Source organism: Stegodyphus dumicola, chromosome 5, assembly GCF_044657685.1.
Source record: "Stegodyphus dumicola isolate Sdum_Otavi_A_Nest chromosome 5, ASM4465768v1".
Classification (NCBI taxonomy): Eukaryota; Metazoa; Arthropoda; class Arachnida; order Araneae; family Eresidae; genus Stegodyphus; species Stegodyphus dumicola.
Window position 1 is genome coordinate 103,753,058 of NC_140772.1, and position 23,321 is coordinate 103,776,378.

At 33.1% G+C, this 23,321-nt stretch overlaps 1 protein-coding gene across 5 annotated transcripts in view; it reads left to right on the top strand.

Annotated features, from left to right (window-relative positions):
* LOC118201299 (putative sodium-dependent multivitamin transporter) overlaps window positions 1-23,321 on the top strand; it is a 163,325-nt gene that overhangs the window by 86,336 nt on the left and 53,668 nt on the right. For 4 of the 5 annotated variants that reach the window (XR_015041185.1, XR_015041186.1, XM_085816933.1 and 1 more), the window contains exons 7-9: window positions 4,501-4,639; window positions 18,282-18,486; window positions 21,102-21,410. Coding sequence is in view for 3 of the 5 variants with exons in the window: in XM_085816933.1 (XP_085673059.1) it covers window positions 4,501-4,639; window positions 18,282-18,486; window positions 21,102-21,410 (653 nt within the window). In the remaining 2 variants the exon portion in view is untranslated. The remainder of the gene's footprint in view (window positions 1-4,500; window positions 4,640-18,281; window positions 18,487-21,101; window positions 21,411-23,321) is intronic. The other variant, XM_035373384.2, reaches the window with a different exon arrangement.

Sequence of the window (23,321 nt, forward strand, 5' to 3'; positions counted from 1 at the left end):
TTAAGTTTAAAAACCTATCACATTTGGGAAGAGAATGATCTTCCCTGCACATTTTCCAACTGTTTTTACTCAACACTAAAGAAGCTACTTTGGAATTAGAAAATTTCTTAAATCTTAGGTTTCTTTCTACTATTCTGAAGGGTTCTAGCTTGGTTTTTTAGAAACTCAAGTAAATAATCTAAAGTACCTAATTCATCTTTTTTCAAAGTTCTTTCCCACCAAAATTTTATGTTTTTATCTAATTTCTCTGTTATCAGATAAACAAAAAGAACATCAGAAACTTTTAGCTTAAGAGTTCTCAAGGAACGTACATATTCATTCACTACATCAACACAATGTAAAATAACTTAAGCTGAATCAGAAACATTTGACAAATTAAGCATTTTACGGATTAATGCATTAGTTAATTCTCTTTTATTAGACTAACATTCCTGTAAAAGCTGCAAGGCTATGTCATAATTAGCATCAGAAATTGGAATAGAATCAATAATAAATAGACAGAGCCTGCTTTTTTACAAGAAGGCTTTAAATATTGAAACTTCCGACATTTAGAAATATTCAGATTGTTATCTACACTTGCCTTAAAAAGATCATCCACTCTTCTAAACTAATCCACTCTTCTATATTTTCCCCTGTAAAGGAAGAAAGTTCTTATTTTGGTAATCGAGCGTCAGACAAATTTACTTTTACTATACAACTTGTTTCGTTAACAGAATCACTGGAAGTTTTCTTTAACTTTATAGTTATTCATAATTCGTCTAAAGTTTCCTGTATTGTTTGTTGTTCCGTAATGAATATATCACAATCTTTTTCAGGACACAACAAAAAAAATGTCCTCAAAGGTAGAGCAAAGGTTACTTTTAAAAGCATTTAGTTTCAATTCAAACAACTTTACCTCTAAAATTTCTGCTTATTCTAAATTTAAATTTACCATGCCTTTAAACGTTGTTATATTGCTTTTTAGAACTTTCTTTTTAGTTTAAACTGGTTTCAAAGCAGCCATTATGAATAACAATAAATATTATACTAATAACTTTAGCAAAAGAAGAGGGGAAAATTGGAATGGTATTCACCCCAATGCTGAGGTTTCTACACTGCACCATGCCACACCCATAATCCACAAATTCAATCGAAAGTACACTACATTGATTATTAATCCACAAATCGAAGCAGATTTCGTGTGCTGATATTTGAATAAATCACATTTATCCAAAGCTCACTGATTAAATTCTTCGTTCGCACGAACCAGAAAATGATTAAGTTCACAAAAACAAAGGTAAGTGGACTGTAAATATCACTTATTTATTTTACATAACAATTTGAAATAGAAGAAATGCCATCAACATGACGACACAGCATTGATGCATACATCAGTCTAAAGCACTGTAGCAATAAAAAAAAGGTGGGGAGGGGAATAGAATACAAATCACATATTTGAAAAGTATTCAGTGCCATAGCAACCATAATTGAACCATTAGGCTGTAGCGCCATCTATTGTTGCAAAGACTCATTAGAAATTTGTTTGGAAACAAAAAGTACTAAACAAAACACTTAAGCTTTTAAAAATTGAAATAATCTTTTCACTGAATGCATCTTCTAGGTATCATATAGGTTTATTTACATGAAACATACAAAATGACATGGGACATGATTTTTAAGTATACATTGGTTGACTTTTTTTTAGACTCTACCATGGTATGAAACCTCATGAAATCCATTCTGGGAATGATTTATAAATTCTAATGGGAATTATTTTATCATCAAAAGGACATTTCCCCCTTTAGTTTATAATATTGAAGAATTTAAAACAGTCCTTATAGGTATTCAAGACAGTCTAATTCATATCAGGAGCCGTCAGTATGCTTACAACTACATATTCTTCTCTTTTGCTTCAACGTATTTAAGTATTTCATACTCATAGAGATGTTCACAAAACCCAATAATAATAAGTATATTACTATTAAATCTCCCAAAGAATTTTTTTTAGCTTAATCTCATGATTTTGAGATTGTAATGTTTTGTTGGAAAAACCTATCCTTATGACAGTGCAAACATAAATAAGAAATTACATTGTGCATTTGGGTAAAATATTAGCAGGTCAATGGAGATTTCTAAAGGTCTCATTAATGGTCGTATCTATGTAAGCATATATAATTACTGTACACTTTTGTAATATTGAAGAATCTAAGTAAATATTGAAGATGTAGGTAAGAAGAAGCATAAACAGAAACAACAGGATATTGCATACTTTTTTTTATTTACCTTTTGCTCTAACTATTGCAGCCATGGGTAAGAATGATCTTTATATGTAGAATATTTTTAGTACCAGAACCACAACTGCTAGCGCAAAAAGTTGCTAAACTTTAGAGTACTTCGTCCCTTTTCTTTGAATTTTAACATAACATCTTAAAAAGATGTGTTTAGGAAAAATTCACAAAAACCAGCTCTTGTAGTATTTATTTTGTTGCTCTCTCTTTTTTTTTTTTTTTTCCTCTCTCTTCTTTTTTTAAGAGATCTGAGACTTATTTTTAAGAGACCTATTTTTAGAAACAGAATTCATGAACTAGTTCTTTGGTTATGTAGATTTCTGCCTTTTTTCTTGATTATAATCTACATTAATTTAGGAACAAAATTTAATTAACAACGTAAGAATCATTTAGTTCTTTTTTAGTCATCCATTATTCAAAATTTTGTCTTGATGCATTTCTTCAGTATTTACAGTGAATATTATTCTTAATTCTTTTAATTTAAAATTATAAGAATTAACTTAATTTTATTTTTGAAATTAAAAGGGTTGTAAAAGTTATTCCAGAGGTATAGTTAATATTTCACAGCATTAAAAATATGATCTCCAGTACTTAACATTCTTGATGCATGTAGACAGATCCATGTCTGCCTTCACTCATATCTTAGCATTATTGATCTCTGGACAAACCTGTACTTGAGCCTTTACAACAATCATTCACAAAAAGGAAATGCAAATGAATTAGCATGCCTCCCTTTTTGCTTGTAGGACCTTTGGCTGAATGCCAGTGCCATTAAGCACATTTCTGACAGTTTACTTATTGAAGTGATGTGCTAGTTTGTTATGAAATGTTTCAGACTGAGAATTGTTCTTTGACTGAATTTTGTCCAAAAAAGGTCTTAATCCAAAAGAAATGAAGCAACTCTTTGTTCATGTGTATGGTGATTCATCTTCTTTTGCCTACAATGGAATAATGCGTAAAACAAATTGCAGTGTCATTAAACACATTTCTGACAGTTTACTTATTGAAGTGATGTGCTAGTTTGTTCTGAAATGTTTCAAACTGAGAATTGTTCTTTGACTGAATTTTGTCCAAAAAAGGTCTTAATCCAAAAGAAATAAAACAACTCTTGGTTCATGTGTATGGTGATTCATCTTCTTTTGCCTACAATGGAATAATGGGTAAAACAAATTGCATGTGCTGTGAATCCATAGAAAATTATTTTCATGAAGGTTGACGGTTAGACACTTTGACATCACACAATATTTTTTGTATCCAGAAGGAAATATTAAGTGTAGGAGATTAAAATATCAAAGAGATAGCAGCAAGATTGGATCTGTCTCAAACAACATTGTTTTCATATTCATCAGGAACACATTCACCTGAGCAAAGTCACTACAAGTTGGAAACCTCAACTTCTTTTAGCAATTCGAGCAATTATTGCATTTACAGCAAACTGGATTTTTTTTTTTTCAGTGGATCATGATCACTGATGAAACAGTGGTCCTATACTATGATCCTATATCAAAGGGAGAATTACCAGAGAGGGGAGAAGTGTCACCAAGATAAGCAAAGGTGCAGCACTAAGTATAAAAGGTAACAGTGACCATTTTTGGGGTTATCAAGGAATCCTCCTAATAAACTTAAGAAAGAAACACAAATGTAAATGGAGGATATTATGCTAGTCTTTTTCATCAGTTGTGCAATGAAATTAAAGAGAAAAAGAATGGAATGCTGAGTTATAATATTCATCTTTCTCACAATAATTTGGCTTAAAAAGCAATAAAGAAGTGGGGTTTTGAAGACCTTTACCACCCTTCTTACATCCCAGAGTTAACTGCAAATGATTGTTTGTTTTTCAAACTATAGTCTTATCTTCATAGAGAGAGATTTAGTGATGTTGAGAGAAGAGCGATTATGGAATATTTTGGGATCAAACTTCAGGTTACATTTTCTAAGGCACAGAGTTGTTCATTAAATGATGAGAAAAATGTATTTAATTACAAGGAGATTATATTGAGAAAACTATTAAAATTTTCTCTATTTCTTTTAGAAGTATATCAGGGCGGAAACTTTTGAATCTACTTATGCATTTGTCACTTTTAGAAACAGATTAAATACAAGCAGCATTCTTTTGATGAGAATAAAATATTGATTGTGTAATAGTTCATAATGCAGTCTTTATCCAGAATAAAACTATTACTTACAGATTGAAAGTTATTAAACATTTTTGAAAGAATTATTTATTTTTCAGTGCCTTGTTTTTGAATTTGCCTATAACAATCCTTTTGAGCATTGGAACTTCTTTAGCTGGTATTGTAGTGTATGCAAATTTAGCAAATTGTGATCCTCTTTTAAGATCAGATGTGACCAATGTGCAAAGTCCTGATCAGGTGAGTTATTTTTCTGCTTTGTTAGTCTCTTTATTTTATTTCATACTTCTTTACAAATTAAAATTTATAAGATACTTTTAATATGAAACATCTGTTATGACTGCCATTTGAAATTGTATTATATTTTACAAAATTAGATAAACGCCATGATTGCAGAAATAAGTAGTATTTTGTTCTGTAAGTAATAGTTTTGTTAAATTATTTTTTTTTTTTTTTTTTTTTTTTTTTGCAACATGCATATCATATAATAGGAAGTAATATAAATTTCTAATATTTATTAATGTTTTCATAAATAAATTTTACTTAATCACACATTGCTGAAAATTTCTTCATGTAATTTTATACAAAATAAACTTATAAAACATTAGTATATGCTTTGAAGATAAATACAGTAAAAAGTCTTTAATCCGGACTTGTCGGGACTTTGCCGATTCTGGATTATCATTTTTTCCGGATTATAGATCATCAATTTAAATCTGGTAAGATGGCATGCAGAAATTATAAAATTAAAAATATTAAACCATATTTTTTTTATAAATAAAGAGCAATTATGATTTAAAGGGTATCAAAATTTACAAAAAAAAATCTGATGTGTACACCACATGACTTCCTTGTACGGAATATTAAATTATACACATTTTTTCTTGCATTTTATTTAAACTTATTAGATTGAATTAAACCTACTTCGCTGACAGCGCATAAACCACAATAGAATAAATGCATTCTTTAAAATTCACTTTGTTTACCATAGTGACACTCTGGCACTAGGTTTACTTAACAGTATTATATTTCGTTCATGTTATAACTCTGAATGCACAAAATTTATATCATTTAAAGAATTATCTAATTGTTGCCACATGTTCTATTCAAATACTATAATAAAGCTAGAACTATGTATAAAAGAAATTAAGCAAACAAAACAAAAAAGAAACAGTTTTTCACAGACGATTGAGTATTTCTCATTCAATTAATTCAGTTCTCACTTCGCGACAAGGTAAAAATACATAAAAACTCAAAATATCTGTATTAAAAATTACAAAGTAAATCTTAAACGCTTATTTCCTCGAAAAAATTCAAGAAAGTATTAAGCATGATTTAATTGGCAATAATAAATGAATGCGTTATCTTTGTTGTTGCGAAGTTAAGTTTCTCTAGATTGGCAACAAATCCACTAGTCTCCTGTTTCAAATGGAAACATCAATGGCCGCCATCAAAGTAGGCTTAGCGGCACTTAAACAATTTTAAAATTGTTGATAATTCAAAAAATATTGCATACAGATTTACTGGGAACAGGCATAAAACCCTTAACCGGAAGATAAAAACAACATAATTCAATCATTTTTAAAGCAAAAAATGTACAATTTACAAACATATGAGAGTAAAGAAACTGAGATCACTGAGCCGGGTAACAGAGTGGATATATTTATAAATATATTTATTTATATACGTTTCGCGTGGCCGATTGAAACCAAAATATGAGGTGCACATCTACATGTTATAGAAGTCTTATATACAAAATTTCAACGTTCTGAGGCTACTCTCTTTTTGAGTTATGTGAGATACGTATGTTCGTACGCACACCACAAAAAATTCTCTTCAGAATTCATTTTAAAGCAGTTTTTAGTTTTTTTGGAGGAAAAGAGTCTTTTATTCTGTCCTTACGTACAGACATCACGCAAAAGCATCATTAAATTGCATTCGAAAGCGGTCAAAGTGTATATTTTTATTGAAATATATGCTGCCTGAAGCTTTTCGCGATTACAATACTTCCTTTTTACTTCGTACGAGGAAGTAAAAAAAGCTTAATATTTATTTGTTTACTTTATTAAACATTTCTTTCAACGCGCGCATGTGTAAAGCATACATTTCGCATAGTCGAAGTTAGAATGCAACCAGAAAACTATTTGATGTGTACTCGTGATATTTATAATGACAAGGAATTTGATTTAAATCATATCAAAGACATTATCTCTGTCTTTGATATCATTTAAATCATATCAGAGTACATCGAGATGAAATACTACATTTAGTAAGGAATTATATAAGCCGATTAAAAGAAAAACATCTGCCCTGAAGATAAGGATAGTGCTGGCAGATCAACTTCCAGTTCATTGCGCACCACGACACCCCCCTCGCAAAGCAGCGTGAAATTGATAAACAGATTTCGGAATGGTTAGAGAAACAAAGGATATGCCTTTATCTATTTTTTGCAGCAATTCCACTTTTTGTTTGATGGACATCGAAACATGCTTTCGCTTTGTAGATCCTTTGACAGCTCCAGAATAGGAAATTCTTTTTGACATAATCGAAAGTTCAAGCTTACTTTTATGAAATTGCTCTAACAGTCTGCAAAAAATAATAAGCCGGATCCAATTAAAAGATTAAGGAACAACGCAATCTGCAACATTAACTGAATTAGATAATTTTAGCTTAGCTTATACCATCCGTTATACATTAAATGCGCATGCGTAAACGTATTATGCGCATCCGCACTCGCATATTCGCAGCCGTAAAGGTCTTATGCACACGCGTAAATGCCTATGCGTCAATGTCATGCGCAGAAAGTTTTTAGCTTTGAGGTCCAGATTATAGATCATTCCGGATTATGGGTGACCGAATTAACGACTTGACTGTGTAGGGTTCCAACGGAAGTAAAGGATCATTTTCTTGACCAGTGGATGAAATTGAAAACTCCATATGAGCTAGCAGAAAAATTAGACAAGTATGAGAGCATTAAACAGAGCTATAAGAAGGAAAATCCTAGAAAACAAGGTTTAAAACTTCATTAGTCATCAAAACGGGGAAAAAAATGCAAAGTAGTTATCACCATAGACATAATCCTAAAGAAATATCAGAAGATTTTAATACTAAACCTATAATTAAGACAGAATGTACCGATAAAATTCATGAAAGGGAATTTGAGAAATGGAGATAGTCTGGCTGTTATGAATGTGGATCCTACTCTCATCTTCGACCTCTGTGTGATAAACTTGTGGCAGTCTGACGTCCGGCTGCATACACCTCCAGACCACATCATGTTGTGTAAAGAAAAATTGCCAGTGCGACAGTGAACTCTCCCACTTCACCGTTAGCTCGAGTGTAGGATGTGTGAATTTTTGTTTAGGATTTTTCTGTTATGTTATTCTGTTATAATATGATAGTTGTGTTAAAAATATGATGTATGTGAATAAAGTTATGTTTAGCGAGGCGGAGTCGTGTCTTTGAAGGATATATACCGAGCAATAACCCTTACCCCACCATAAACTCAAGAAGGATTTAGAAACTATAGCATCCAATGAAACTGTACCCTCAAGTGAATTTTCCAAAAATAGTTTTAAGGATATTATGGCTCCATATCCCAGAGTAGGTAAAGTAAGTGGCTATAAAATGCCCACACTTAGAGGTACTGGTGCAACTTTAAATTTAATTTGCCAAAGGTATGTACAGCCTTCCATGTACGTAGCGTATTCGGAAACTAAGTACCGTATCATTCTAGCGCCGTCGCAGTGCTGTGGTAGGCGTCTTGCGCATGCGCACTAGTCTTTCTTGTTCACTGACTTTCAATTGTCGCCATTTTGGTTGCTCTATGTTGTGTTTTCAGTTTGCTGTGCACATTCAAAATGTTTAAGACAATTAGTTCTCCCGCTGACTGGGAGATTCGTGCCATGATTAAATTTTTGAACGCGAGGAATGTTAAACTGGCCGAAATTTATCGTCAAGTGACAGAAGTTTACGGTGAATACGCAATAAGTGATGGAATGGTGAGAAAGTGGGTAAGAATGTTTAATGCAGGTCGAACAAATGTCCACGCCGAGGCTCGGAGTGGTCGGCCTTCTGTTGTCACCGATGGTTTGGTAAGGAAAGTTGATGAAGCAATTCATGAGAACAGACGCTTCACAATGACAACTCTTTCAGAGGCATTTCCACAAATTTCACGTACTGTTTTGTTCGAAATTGTCTCTGACCGCTTGAATTATCACAAACTGTGTTCCCGATGGGTTCCAAAAATGCTCACCGATGTTCACAAAACAAAGCCACTTGGTAGTGACCTGGCATTTCTCACGCGGTACAGTGATGAGGGAGAAAACTTTTTAAACTAAATTGTGACAGGTGATGAAACTTGGATGTGTCATTTCACACCAGAATCGAAACAACAATCGATGAAATGGAGACACACTCATTTTCCAAAAAAACAAAAGTTCAAAGTGACAATGTCATCACAAAAAATCATGTGCACTGGTTCTGGGATAGGAAAGGCGTTTTGCTTACTGAATTTCTTCCCAGAGGGGAAACCATTAATGGGGCACGATATTGTGAGACTTTAACAAAACTAAGGCGTACCATTCAAAACAAACGAAGAGGAATGCTCAGTAAAGGAATTGTGTTGCTCCATGACAATGCTCGGCCCCATACTGGTGGTGTCACTCAATCGTTAATTCGACAGTTTCATTGGGAGCAGTTCGATCACCCACCGTACAGCCCGGACTTGGCGCCGTCCGACTATCACTTGTTCCTGCACATGAAGCGCGAGCTTGGTGGCAAGCGCTTTGGATCTGACGATGACACGAAAAATGCTGTGGAGTCGTGGTTATCAAAACTGGCGGGAAGTTTCTTTGACGATGGTATACAAAAACTGGTCACCCGCTATGACAAATGTTTGATCATTGGCGGAAACTATGTTGAAAAATAGTTTAAGACATGTATTTTCATGTAAAAATAAAATTGGATTCGAAAGAATTGTTTTACTATTTTTTTTTTTTTTTTTCAAAACAGTACTTAGTTTCCGAATACGCCTCGTATACACGTGAAACTGTGTGGATATGAACACCTCTGGAAGAACATCCAGTATGCTTACCTTTGGCTGAGGTAGAGCTTGAATGTGAGCTCTTGGTCATGTAATAACAAAGGCTGGAATCTTAAGAGATTCATTAGATCAAGGAAGGTAACAAGACCGCTGCATTATTTAAAGAAGCAAAAGTAGATGAAGTTCAAATTCGTATGATAAATGCCATACAAACTCGTGCTCAACAGTGATGACTAAAAGAAACGGAAAATCTGTTCTCAACAAATGAGTTAAATTCTGAAACTGAACTTAACGACAAAGACACACTGACTGAAAATGAAAGTTTGCCTCCTGTGAAATATGAATGTTTTGAATTAGATCTGATAAAGGCCTCTCCAGAAATATTTAGTGTCGGAGGAAGAAGGAATTTAGAAGGAAAGCGTCAAATTCAAGCCACTTTATGAAGAAGCTAAATTAAAATCTTCTAAAGGTATGAAGTATATAAAAAAAGGCCAAATTCTCTTTCTCAAAAAAGATCATGATGGAACACAAAGACTATTGATTGTTGTTCCTGAGAAATATCGGAAACAGTTGATGGCTATTTGTCATGAAGAAACAGCAACCCTTCTTAGTGCAACAAAGACCAAAGATGCATTATTCAAAAATGTTTATTGCTCAGATTGTTACAAAGATGTCGAGAATTTTATTAAAACTTGTGACAAACGTCAAAGAATTGGAAGGCCACAAGATAAAAAGAAAGCGGCATTGAAAACTGTCCCTGTTATCGCAGAAATATTTTCAAAAACAAATGTTGATGGTTGTGGACCTCTGCCCGTGACACCTTCAGAAAATAAGTATCTTATAACTGCGATCTGCATGTCTTCAAAATATCCGAATGCAGTTCCTATCACAAATCTTTGCTCAACCACGATTGTTGTTTTCCTTTGAATTTTTAATCGAATGGGATTTCCAAAAGAGGTGCAGACTGATCAACAGGGGAACATCGCAGTGCTCAATGAACTGGAAGTTGATCTGTCAGCACTATCCTTATCTTCAGGGCAGATGTTTTTATTTTATTCAGCTTATAATTCCTTACTAAATGTAGCACTATTTCATCTCAATGTATTCCGTCTTTGATATGATTTAAATCAAATTCCTTGTCATTATAAATATCACGAGTACACATCAAATAGTTTTCTGGTTACAATTTTCTAATTTTGACTATGCGTAATGTATGCTTTACGCATGTGCGCGTTGAAAGAAATGTTTAATAAAGTAAACAAATAAATATTCAGCTCTTTTTTTTTTTTTTTTTTTTTTTTTTTTTTTTTTTGTAAATTTCGATACCCTTTAGATCATAATTGCTCTTTATTTCATAAATTTCATATTTTTAATTTTATAATCTCTGCATGCCATCTTACCAGATTTAAACTGATCATCTATAATCCGAAAAAATCTATAATCCGGAATCGCCGAAGTCCCGACAAGTCCGGATTAAAGACTTTTGACTGTACTGTAATGGACTATATTTTTGAACTAATAAATCGAATGAGATGGCAAGAACTCGCTGTCCGACATATGGGAGAAGCCAAAGAAAGGCAAAAACTCTGGTATGATCACAAAGCCGTAGAATGTAAATTTCAAGAAAGAGACTTAGTTCCAGTTGTAGTTCCATTGAAGCCAAACAAACTATGAGTTAGGATGGATTGTGGAAAAATAATTCAACAATTATCAGAGACAAATTATGTTGTTGAGGAGTTTCTCGAGAAAAATAAATCTCAGGTGTACCTTATTAATATGTTGAAATCGTATTTTTAACAAGCAGAAAATGCAGTCAAATGTCTTTAATTTGGACTCGTCGGGACTTCGGTAATTCCAGATTATCCGTTTTTCTGGATTATAGATCATCAGTTTAAATCTGGTAAGATGGCATGCGGAAATTATAAAATTAAAAATATGAAACCTTAATTTATGAAATAAAGAGCAATTGTGATCTAAAGGGTATCAAACTTTACAAAAAAAAAAAAAAAAAAAAAGCTTGATATTTATTTGTTTATTTTATTAAACATTTCTTTCAACGCGCGCATGCATAAAGCATACATTACGCATAGTCGAAATTAGAAAATTGCAAAAAGAAAACTATTTGATGTGTATTCGTGATATTTATAACAACAAGGAATTTGATTTAAATCATATCAAAGATGGAGTACATCGAGATGAAATACTCCATTTAGTAAGGAATTATATAAGCCGATTAAAATAAAAACATCTGCCCTGAAGATAAGGATAGTGCTGGCAGATCAACTTCCAGTTCATTGCGCACCCCGACGCCCCCCGCAGAGCAGTGTGAAATTGATAAACAGATTTCGGAATAGTTAGAGAAACAAAGGATATGCCTTTATCCATTTTTTGCAGCAATTCCACTTTTTGTTTGATGGACATCGAAACATGCTTTCACTTTGTAGATCCTTTGGCAGCTCCAGAATCTGAAATTCTTTTTGACATAATCGAAAGTTCAAGCTTCCTTTTATAAAATTGCTGTAACAGTCTGAAAAAAAAAATAATAAGCCGGATCCAATTAGAAGATTAAGGAACAATGCAATCTGCAACATTAACTGAAATAGATAATTAGATAATTAGATAATTTTAGCTTGTACCATCCGTTATACATTGGACGCGCATGCGTAAACGCATTATGCGCATAATACCTTGTGCAGGAAGTTTGTAGCTTTGAGGTCCGGATTATAGATCATTCTGAATTAGGGATGTCCGGATTAAAGACTTTTGACTGTATAAATAAACTTGCTATGCTTAGAAGACAGGATAAACGGCTATGGGGATGAAATATCGAGTCTAAATTATATAGCTCAAATACTGAAGTTTTTCAAGGCATTCAGTTGAATTCACTGTTATCTGAAGACCAACAAAAAGATTTAAAGCACTTAATAGGCAAATATTCCTGTATTAACTCTAATGAACCAGAATGTACTGACCTTACTAAACATGATATAGAACTAGAAACAGAAAGACTGTTATGCGCAAAACCTTATCGGACGTCTGCTAGACAAACCGAGATTTTAAAAACTGAAGTAGGAAAGATGATAAAACTCAAAGTAATAGAACCAGGTGTATCGGATTTTACCTCTCCACATATTGTTTGAAGTTCCTGGAAAAGAGGCAAGACCATGTAGTGATTACCGTCGCTTGACCATAGCAACTAGGACACATGCTTTTGTGGCAAGTTTTGGAGCATTTAAACCCTTAAGGTTACCATTCGGGGAAAAAAATACACCTTATTATTTTAGCCATTTGATGGCAGGATTATTAAGAAACTGTGAAGAATTTGCTGTACCTTCTATTGACGATGTCACAGTATTCTCGCAAACCTGGAAAGAACAATTGAAGTTCCTAGAAATTATTTTGGAGAAGATGAAAATTGCTAAACTGCATATTAAGCCTTTGAAATTTCAATTTGCTCACACGACTGTCAAATATCTAGGTAGTAGGATAAGATTAAAGAAGACCAGAGCAGAAATTAAAATCCAAGCCATAAAGGACTTCCCTAAACGAACCGCGAAAGCACAGGTCTGGTCATTTTTAGGACTTGCAGGGTATTATCGAAGGTATATTTCTGAATTTTCTGTATTTTCTGCACCACTAACAGATTTGTTCCATTGACAGAAAAGAAAAATGTTGCAAATCAACTGTAAATTTGACTGATGACTGCCAAAATGGTTAACACAAAATCCAGTCTTATACAGTTCAAACTTTTCTCATCCATTTATTGTTCAGTGCAACACTTCGAATATTGGCATTGGCGTTGTATTATCACAGATAAATGCTATAGCCAAAGAACATCCAATAATATTTCTTAGCAAAAGTTTTCACCTGCTGAACAGAAGTACAGTACAATCAAAAGGGAGTGTGCTGCCATTGTCTTTGCAGTACAAAAGGTAAAATTCTACATAGATGGACCTCATAAGTTCATCATTAAGAATGATCATAATCCTTTAATATGGGTGGATAAAAACACTGGAACTAATCCTAGACTATTAAGATGGGCTTTGATCTTACAACCTATAGAAAGGGGAAGCACCATCAAAATGCTGACAGTTTAAGTCATCGTATCCAAACATCTCACAACTAAAAATATATATTCTAGGCAGTTTAAAACTTCATTGCTTAAATTGTTCTAATATTAGAATATTAAATTTTATATGTTTATTTAAAATGCTTGTTTTAAAGCACTTGTACTTATTTGGTCTGGTATCTAATTGTATTTGTTACAGATATGCATTTTGTACAGAGTACATTTTGTCTTGTAAACAAATTTAATTCTTGAAAGTTCCATAAAATTGAAAGAAAAACTTTTGTTGGAAAAGTTCCCTGTGAGGAAAGGAGTTTATAACTGCAAAATATTTGCATTACTACACTATCAACATAATTTCACTAAGAAATATAAAGAAACCTCACACATAAAATATCTGTGCTTGAAGATCTGTGCACCTAAAACTGTTTTCCAGTTATTATAAGTTAAGATAATAAAGTTGGTTGCTCTGTCATAAATGGCAAGATTTCTTTAAAATTTCATTATTTTATATATGTGTGTGTAATGTTAGTTATCCAAACAATATTGAAGAAAATTTAATGTATCTAACTACAAAATACTGAAGACTTGCTAAAGCATTTTCTTTTCTTTTTTCTTTTTTCTTTTTTCTTTTTTTTTTTTTTTTTTTGTGGGGGGAGGAGGTGATTGGTCCAGTATAACTAATCAATGGTAAAATGCATTAGGGCTGTTTAATTGAAATTGGGAGACATATTTCATAGAGGACTTTTGTTATTTAAGAGAAACAAACTAATGTTTATATTTATATAATGTTGGAATAGGTGAATGTGTGTAATGACATAGTTTGATACTTTAGAACAGGGGGAGTAGATTTCATAGTTTTAGAGGAGGAGAATGCAGTTTTCCTTTTATTTTGCTGTTGAAGATTTAGTTTTAATTTATGAATATATAAACTACTTTTATTCAAGTTTGGTGTTTTACCAACCTTTTTTTATTCTTTGTGTTGTTTAATTTATAAAACACCAAAATAATCTAAATCTAAATAAATGAGTATACCGTATTTGCCGTTGTATAAGACGCACCACTTTTTTATACACATTTTTGAAGGATAAAACTTTATTATTTATCCTTATTATAATGAATTTACAGTATTTGAAATAAAATGTAATGCAAATACAAAGTTGCTGCAAATACCCAATCTATGAGTTGCTTTTTTTTTTTTTTTTTAGATCCTCTTCCTGATTCCACCAAGTTCTGATCATTTTCTCAGTTGAGGGTGGCCCGAAATGCCTCTTTGCAGCTCTGTTTCCATGTTCTTTAGCATACACAATCATATGTAGCTTATATGCGATGTTATAGCAATATCGACATTGTTTTTGAGCCATAACTTGCCAACAAATTTAAGAAAATTGAACAGTAGAAATTTCACACACTTAAAACTCATTCGCAAAAATTGGAAAATTTAAATAAACTCAGCAGTGATAGTCAATGATAGCAGATGCACATTCACTGAACTTTATGTTATTGTAATATTCCCACACTCCTCAAGGAAACAAGAAAAAAAATCTCATAACTCCGAATACAGGAAATTTCCAGAAATGAATGTAATAAAAAACTGAGTATCAGCGTATAAAGACGCACTCCGTTTTTTAGACCTATTTTCAAAGGAAAAATATGTGTCTTATACGCCGGCAAATATGGTATATATTTTTCGAGTTTCGAAAGGAGGGAGAGGAGAAATAAGCTAGCAACGGGTGAAAAGAGTGCATGGGGTAAAGCAATATGAGACTTCAGAGTCATTTTCCCGTTGCCTCGTTACCATGGTAACCTGAGCTGATGGTGGAAAATGTTCGATACCCCTATTTCCCCCCCCCTCATTTTCTTTCTATTTAGCATGCAAGAGCACACAGATGAAAGCTTACTTTAACTGTAGTTCCAAATGCAGAAAAAGCGCTGTGTGTTGTTGCTGATATGCTAAATGAAGAAGGTTGAAAAACTTTGAAATGCTTCTTTTAACCCTGACACAACATTTTGGATCTGGTCACAAAGACCTGTATTTAAATTGCATTTATGAGCTAAATTTATACAATTGCTTATTTTAGTTTTGTTTTCATAAACTTCCATTTATTAAGATCATGGTGTTTACAGCATTAAAGAAAGTGAAAAAGCAAAATATTTTAAATTGTAAGCTACTATATACCAAGTGACAAAATATCTCATGACTGAATAAAGGCGGTCATATCACTCAGAGGGTTAAAATAACAGACTTAACTATAGCAGAGCCAGAGCTTTTGCTGCCCGGGGCGACCTGTTTGCTATCCTTCTGAATGCATTTTAAAAAAAATCCATTAAATGTCAAAATGCCATATAGGAAAATAAAAAAAAGTTTGTTTACTTTTGATATAAAACCATAATCTCAACATTCTAAAGTGCTCTTTTGCTTGTTCTTCTGATTACTACTATTATTGATGACATTCTGAAATTTGCTTATAACTCTAGTTGCTGTTCTGGACACAGTACAGTATGATTTCTTAAACAGAAGGTACTCTTTTATTTTTAGGTGGTTTTTAATTTATTTGCGCTGAAAAAAAATTCTCTCATAACAAGTGATATTTAGAACAACTGTGAGGAAAATTCATAGTAGCATGTTGGAATATTGTGGCTGTATTTTATCTTTCCTAGCAATAATAGAAATACAGATTTTAAGTATTTCTTGCTCAACAAGGAATCATATTTATTAGTGTCATAATTTTGTCAACATTCATATTTTTCATTCAAAAGTTTCGATGGAGTAAGGGAAGGCAGAGCAAGAATATAAATAAACTTGCTATGCTTAGAAGACAGGATAAACGGCTATGGGGATGAAATATCGAGTCTAAATTATATAGCTCAAATACTGAAGTTTTTCAAGGCATTCAGTTGAATTCACTGTTATCTGAAGACCAACAAAAAGATTTAAAGCACTTAATAGGCAAATATTCCTGTATTAACTCTAATGAACCAGAATGTACTGACCTTACTAAACATGATGTAGAACTAGAAACAGAAAGACTGTTATGCGCAAAACCTTATCGGATGTCTGCTAGTTGTTAAAACCTTTTTTTGAAACTGCAATTTCTTTGAAACTCTGTGGAGTGTAAAAACAAGCCTCTGTTCAACTCAGTTTCATGTGATGATTCAGAATTTTAGTATTCTCACTTTACCAGTTACCAACTTGATAAGACCACTGAATATTGCTAGTTTGACCTGGGATCAAATCCAGTGAAGATGCTAATGAGGTTTGGCCTCATTAGCATTTTGATAGTTCATCTTAAGTCTAATATGAGCTAGTGTCCCTTTTGTAACATGAATATGAGCAGTTTTACAGTTTCTAAGTCGTTCATGGAGAACCTTAGCTCTTCATTAAGAAATCCCTCCTCTTAAGCAGATAACTATAGCAAGCACTGCCATAACATAAAATATACCAGTCGTTTTTCCTGCCACAAGATTTAAATGAATACCATTGTACTATATGTTTTCAATGAAAATTGCCACCCCAAAAATATACTTCCTTGGGCAGATTGTTCCGTTTGCTTCTTTCCATCTGGCTGCATCAGTTATTGATAGCTCGACCTAGGTTCATATCTCAATTTACAGGCTCACAACATGGGACCTTTTCCCCCACCCATAATGTGGATATGAGTCAGTTTTCCTTTAAAAGTCTCCGAGAAGGCATTTACCCCCCCCCCGAGACAAATAGTCCTCAAGTTGCTTTGCTTTAATAAATTAACATAACCTTAATAAATACCAAAGAAACAATCATCAACCAAGCCTTTACAGTTGAAATTTAAATCTGAGTGCTAACAATTTCTATTAACGGAGCTGTTAGTGGGCATGAATTGTTCTAATAGGTTTTAATAACATGTTTTCTTTTGTTATTCTTATAGTTTGCAACTATGATAAATTATAAAACCTGAGCATGACACTGAGCATCTAATTATGCCAACAAATAACTTCCGTTGTTACTTTTTATTTTGAAAATCATTTGTATTATGAATAAACATTTTGCTGCATAAAAGGGAAATATAGTAGTCAAAGTAGTTCTTTTGTGGTCAAATTCTTTAACTAAGAGTTTGTCTTTAACTATTTGATTACATTTAATTAATTATGCTGAAGTTGATTTTGCATTTGAATGTTACTATACAGTTTGGAAATCTAGTCTGTCATTATCATTATTATAATAACAATTATTCTTGACAAGTTGTTCTTTTAATCAGTAATTATTTATTATATGTAATAACAGTTGCAAAGCATTAACGAATTTTGACACTGGAAGGCCTCAAATTCGCATAATTTCAGTATCATTCATATGATCACCTTCAATAGCAGTGAATACTGATGAATGTAATAATGAATTATTTTCAAAACTGATCTGTAGATATAACAAAATAATTATGATTTAAGTATAGTTTCAAATATGTTGACTATATATTATGTGAACAATTATTATTATTATTATTTTTCAAATTAGCATTATGTTTGAATTTCTGCTTTTAATGGATTGTTAGTAACCTTGTTGCTATGAATATTTGTTGGGGGATGTAAAATATGTAACTGCCTGTGTTGACTATTTTTGCTCTAACAAAGAGATGTCAACATTAATTAAATAGATAACTACATACATATGTGTTTATGCATTTGTATATTGGAATAACAAATGTACTAAAAACATTATATTAATATTATTGCCATATTTATGTTGTATATTGTTTGTATGCTCTTTAAATAAAGTTGTCAGATATATTTATTTTTAGATTCTGCCTTATTTTGTGATGGCATCACTTAGCATGATTCCAGGCTTACCAGGTTTATTTGTAGCAGGCATCTTTAGTGGAACATTAAGCACAATGTCATCCGCAATTAATTCATTAGCAGCTGTTACAGTTGAAGATTTCTTCAGACCACTTTGTTTTCGTGATATTTCAGAGAGTCGAATTGCATGTTTTACAAAAGTAACTGGTAATTGTCATATTTTTTATATTTCATTTTTGACATGGTATATGAAAAAATCTGCAGTCAGTTCAACTTAAGTTATTATTTCTTTTGAAATTCATAAAATTTGAATTTTAAAAGTTTGAATTCAACTCCTATGAAATATCGAGGGAGTTCTTATATTTTGGTAATTTTCATAATCTGTGTCCTGTCTGATTTTCCATTTTTTTGAAACATAATTATTTCTAATGTACAATAAGCTAATCAGCATTTAATATTTTGACTATTAACTGAATATGAAAGTGAAATATGTGGTTTTTATTCAATATTAAAGTCCATTGTAACCATAGTTAAAGAACATTGTGCTCCCTTCTATTTCACTTCAGAAGTGAGGTTATTGATAAAAATTTTGTTATCCTGAAAAGTAAGTGATGAATTGTGTAAAAGTTTTAACTGAATAATTCTAATGATTATTTAAACTTTAGTTTAATAACAGAACATAAAATGATAAATGGCACTTTATATGCTTGCAACTACTAGGTTGGATGAGAGTACAAAAGTTCCCAATTTATTATTAATCTTATCAAAACTTAAGCAGCACTTTATTATATCTTATGAACAACCAATTCTACATGTAAAACCATAAGATGAATTTTTTAAGTGGAAAATTTAGGATTATCTTCTACTAAAAAAGAAGCAAAATTTCTTCAATAGAAAGGAATTCACTCACTGGATATTTTGAAAATAATCATGAAATGAAACTTTAATTTGCCATCAGAATATGATGGCAATGCAGTTTATTATATGTTGCAGTAAAAGAACATATAATGTTACTGTAAATTATTTGAATCATCTCAACTCTGTTTTTAACAGTTTTGAGGTATATGTATTCTTGATGCAAAGAATTTTCGTTGAAATATGATACCCAAAAGTTTTAGCAATTACAATACTTCTTTTCCTTCGTACAAGGAAGTAAAAAAATTGGAGATCTAAATTTGACTGTTGACATGACATTGTCTGTTTACTAAATGTGTTTTTTCTGTGGAGCATTTGGCTGTATGCTCAGGGACAAACAAGTGTTTTCTTTTTCAAGTATCAAAATTTTCAATAGCAGTAATCATAAAAGCAGTAAAAAAATAATAAAAATGAAAGTTCCATTATGTATTCCAATTTTAGAAGTCATTCTGCAAAGCAGAGTTAGAAAGAGCTAGATCTGAACGCTTGAAGTAAATTGTAATCACAGTTCCAATGATCTAGGCATCGGTGTACCAGGGCTGGCTCTAGGGTTTTTGTCGTGGTAGGCAAACTTTAATAGTGACGCCTCTGAAGCTTCACAAACTTCAGTTTTACAAAAAACAATGTGGTACAAACCAGAAAAGTACGGTTTAATCTAATTTAATTAAGACAATAATACTTATGCAATGTTTAACAAACAATTTTTTAAGAAAAACATGCAAATGTGGGAATTAAAACTAGTGTTAACAATACTTTTAAAAGACTAGAGTATGCTAGTGGGCTTTTCAAGCAAACAATCAATTCACAAATAAATTTTTTGTTAGCAAATTAAAATTTTCAGAGTGTTTGATTAATATGTTGCAACAATCCTCAACAGACAAAAATTAACTCGTGCAACCCGTAACAACCAATTTGTAAATAATTTTTTTGTGGCCAGATTAGTGTTGTCAGAGTATTTAATATCTTGCAACAACCCACAGTAATCAATAATTAATATCTCATGCAACCCGCAACAACCAATTTATAAATAAATTTTTTGTTTCCAATATAGCATTTTCAGAATTTTTAATTAATATCTTGGCTGATTAAAACATACAAAGATGAGAATGGTCGGAATGGTTTCCCATTAATTTTTGGAATCGGGGTACCTCTCTCAAGGAACTCAACTCCCCTCCCCATTCCAGAGGAGATGATATTACTAACAAACAGACAGATGCGTACAGATTTGAATAGTATAGATTATTATAAGATACAAAGTTTAAGCCTAAATTAAAATAATTTCTTTTGAACCTTTTTTTTCTGCAAAATTTTGAATAACTTCTTTTGGATCTAATTTAATACTCAGTTCGTGTTCAGTGGCCAACACTGCTAACCCATCAAGGCCATTTTGAGAAGACATGGCTCTTAAGTATTTTATTATTATTATTATTATTATTTGTAGTTTAGAGAAAGATCTTTAGCTACAGTTTTTTTTTTATTATTATTTTAGTAATATCTTTAGTGATAGCAACAGTTATGGACACTGTTAGCAAACTTCTTATGGCAATACTTAAATTTGGCCCAATGTTAAGGGGAGTTGTTGGAAAATATAGCTTATTTTTAAACCTTTTACTGCATCATCTCTCCTCCTTGAAATGTTTATTTAGTTTAGTCCTTATTTTAATGTAATATAGTAGTTACTTCTACTTCTTTTTCTTGCTGCCACTGTTTGCATTGAGAATGGACTGTTTCAACCTAATTGAGATGCAAAAACGAAACATGATGTTACGTCATCTGAAAAGCCGATTCGTGCCGATAGCTGATTGGTTGCCGTGAGATGACGTCATTCCTATTTCTGCTATAAGTATCTCGCGTCGCTCTGGCTCAACTCTTCATTTTTTGGACTTGACTTTTTTTGACATTTACAGCGATGGCTGCTAACAGTGATGGACGTACGAGCTCTGAGCTCCGTAATGTCAATGCGAATGGAATCCCGAATACGGCGCCGCCAGCGGGCAATCAATCAACTTCTCCTCCGCCTCTCCAGATACTGACTGAAATGGATATAACTACATCTACTCCTCCTGCTTCTCCTTCTGCACTTGAGCTGTCGAAAAGCGCAATTCAAATTTATTCTCTCAAAAATCGCCACACAGACCTCCTCTTCGATATTCAGCGGCTTCAACGATCGGAGACTCCGAACAAGGAATTGATGCTCAAGCAGTTACAGGATGAGGGTGAGAAAGTTTTATTTTCCTTGCACACTCTCTGCACTAAACTCGGCATAAATTTATTTACCCTCCCTGCCACTGAAGAGGAATTCTTCAAAGAATGTAAAAAATCCACCAAAACCCCCGATTCTGATCCTAAAATTCAAAATTCACATCCACCCTCATCCTCAGCCAATCAAAATCCTCCAAAAGATACTTCCAAATTGGAATCTAAAAAACACAGTAGACCTACAGACAATGAAGGATTTGCAGTCCCTCCTAAACATCTTATTGCCAAAAAAACATTACCAAACACTAATGATAATGACAACATTACAACATCTAATTCTTTCGCAAACATACAAAACTCCTCTGATAACACAGGACACTCCACTCGGCAGCCAGCTGTCACTCAAACACCAAAAATTCAAGCACCACCTCCAATATTCATAAAACCGCGTGCTGATTGGATCTTTCTCCTCAATCAGTTACGCAGACACGCACCAACTGTTCTTTCCAAACAAGACATAGACTTTCTACGACTCACAACCACTAACGAAACTGATTATAGAACAGTTGTAAGATTCGTCACAGAAAACAACATTGAATTCAAATCACATACACTTAAAGCAGACAGACCACTCAAAGTTGTCATTAGGGGATTACCCTCCAATACACCACTCAACGTTGTACAGACTGCGGTTGAAGTGCTTGGCTTCAAAATTCATAAAATTTCTCAACTAAAGTGGAAAACCAAGATGCCAATGCCCCTGTTTTACTTGCTAATCTACAATAGCCTCAAAGCTGATGAAATCTACTCAATAACCGAACTCCTTGGAACTGAAGTCTCCATGGAGCACTTCAAAGGACAGAAGGGTCCCTCCCAATGCTGGCGTTGCCAGGGATTTTTTCATTCGTCTGAAGTTTGCACCTTACCAAGACGATGCATCAGATGTGCTGGGCCGCATCAAGCAAAAGATTGTACAAAGCCATTCGAAGAGCCAAACAAATGCGCAAATTGCTCAGGAAACCACGCAGCAAACTGGCGTTCCTGCCCGAAGTTTCCCGGCTCCAAAAACAGACAACCTCCAAAGCCAAGTACCAAGCCCAGTCAGACCGTTGACAACACTAACAAATTTAACCTAAAAAACACAACATTTCCAACACTGCCGGCTGCACACACACCCAGTGCAAATAATACTCGCCCTGGAGTTTCCTACTCCGCTGTCCTTACGGGTATGCAACAGACTGCACCCCAACTTATTCCAAATTTATCGGTCCCCATAGGAGTCAATTCGAACCTAAATTGTACCGAAATCCTTTTGGCTATAATCCAAATTTCTAACCAGCCTGGTATTGACCAGAGCAAATTACTTTTGGCATTCAAAAACGCCTTACCGCAGCTCAGAGTGGTTCCATCTGGTGCTGACGCGGCTTACTACATCTTTGAGAGTTATATCACTCTCCAATTTTCTGATTCCCCCAATCATTAAAATTCAATACTTTGAAAGGGTTGAAAAATCTTAAACTATGCACCTGGAATGCAAATGGCATTCTTTCCAAACTCCATGAGTTTAGAGACTATGTAGAAGAGAAGGATTTTGATATCATTTTTGTCCAAGAGACCAAACTCCAGCCAGGGAGAGCTCCCAAGCTTGTAAACTATGCATTATATAAAAATGACAGACAAGCTTCAGATTCACGTGATGTTTATCATGGTGGCACTTGTGTCTACATAAAAAATTCAATACCCCATCGAAGAATTGACACACCGAACATAAGCAAACTTGAAGCAACAATTATCGAAATTTTTATTCAAAATTCACCTTCCCTAGTTATGATCTCTGCCTATCTCCCACCAGGTGGAAATCTTCCTGTGGTAGATTTTAACAAACTGCTCAATTTTTCAAATAATCTTATCATAGCTGGTGATTTAAA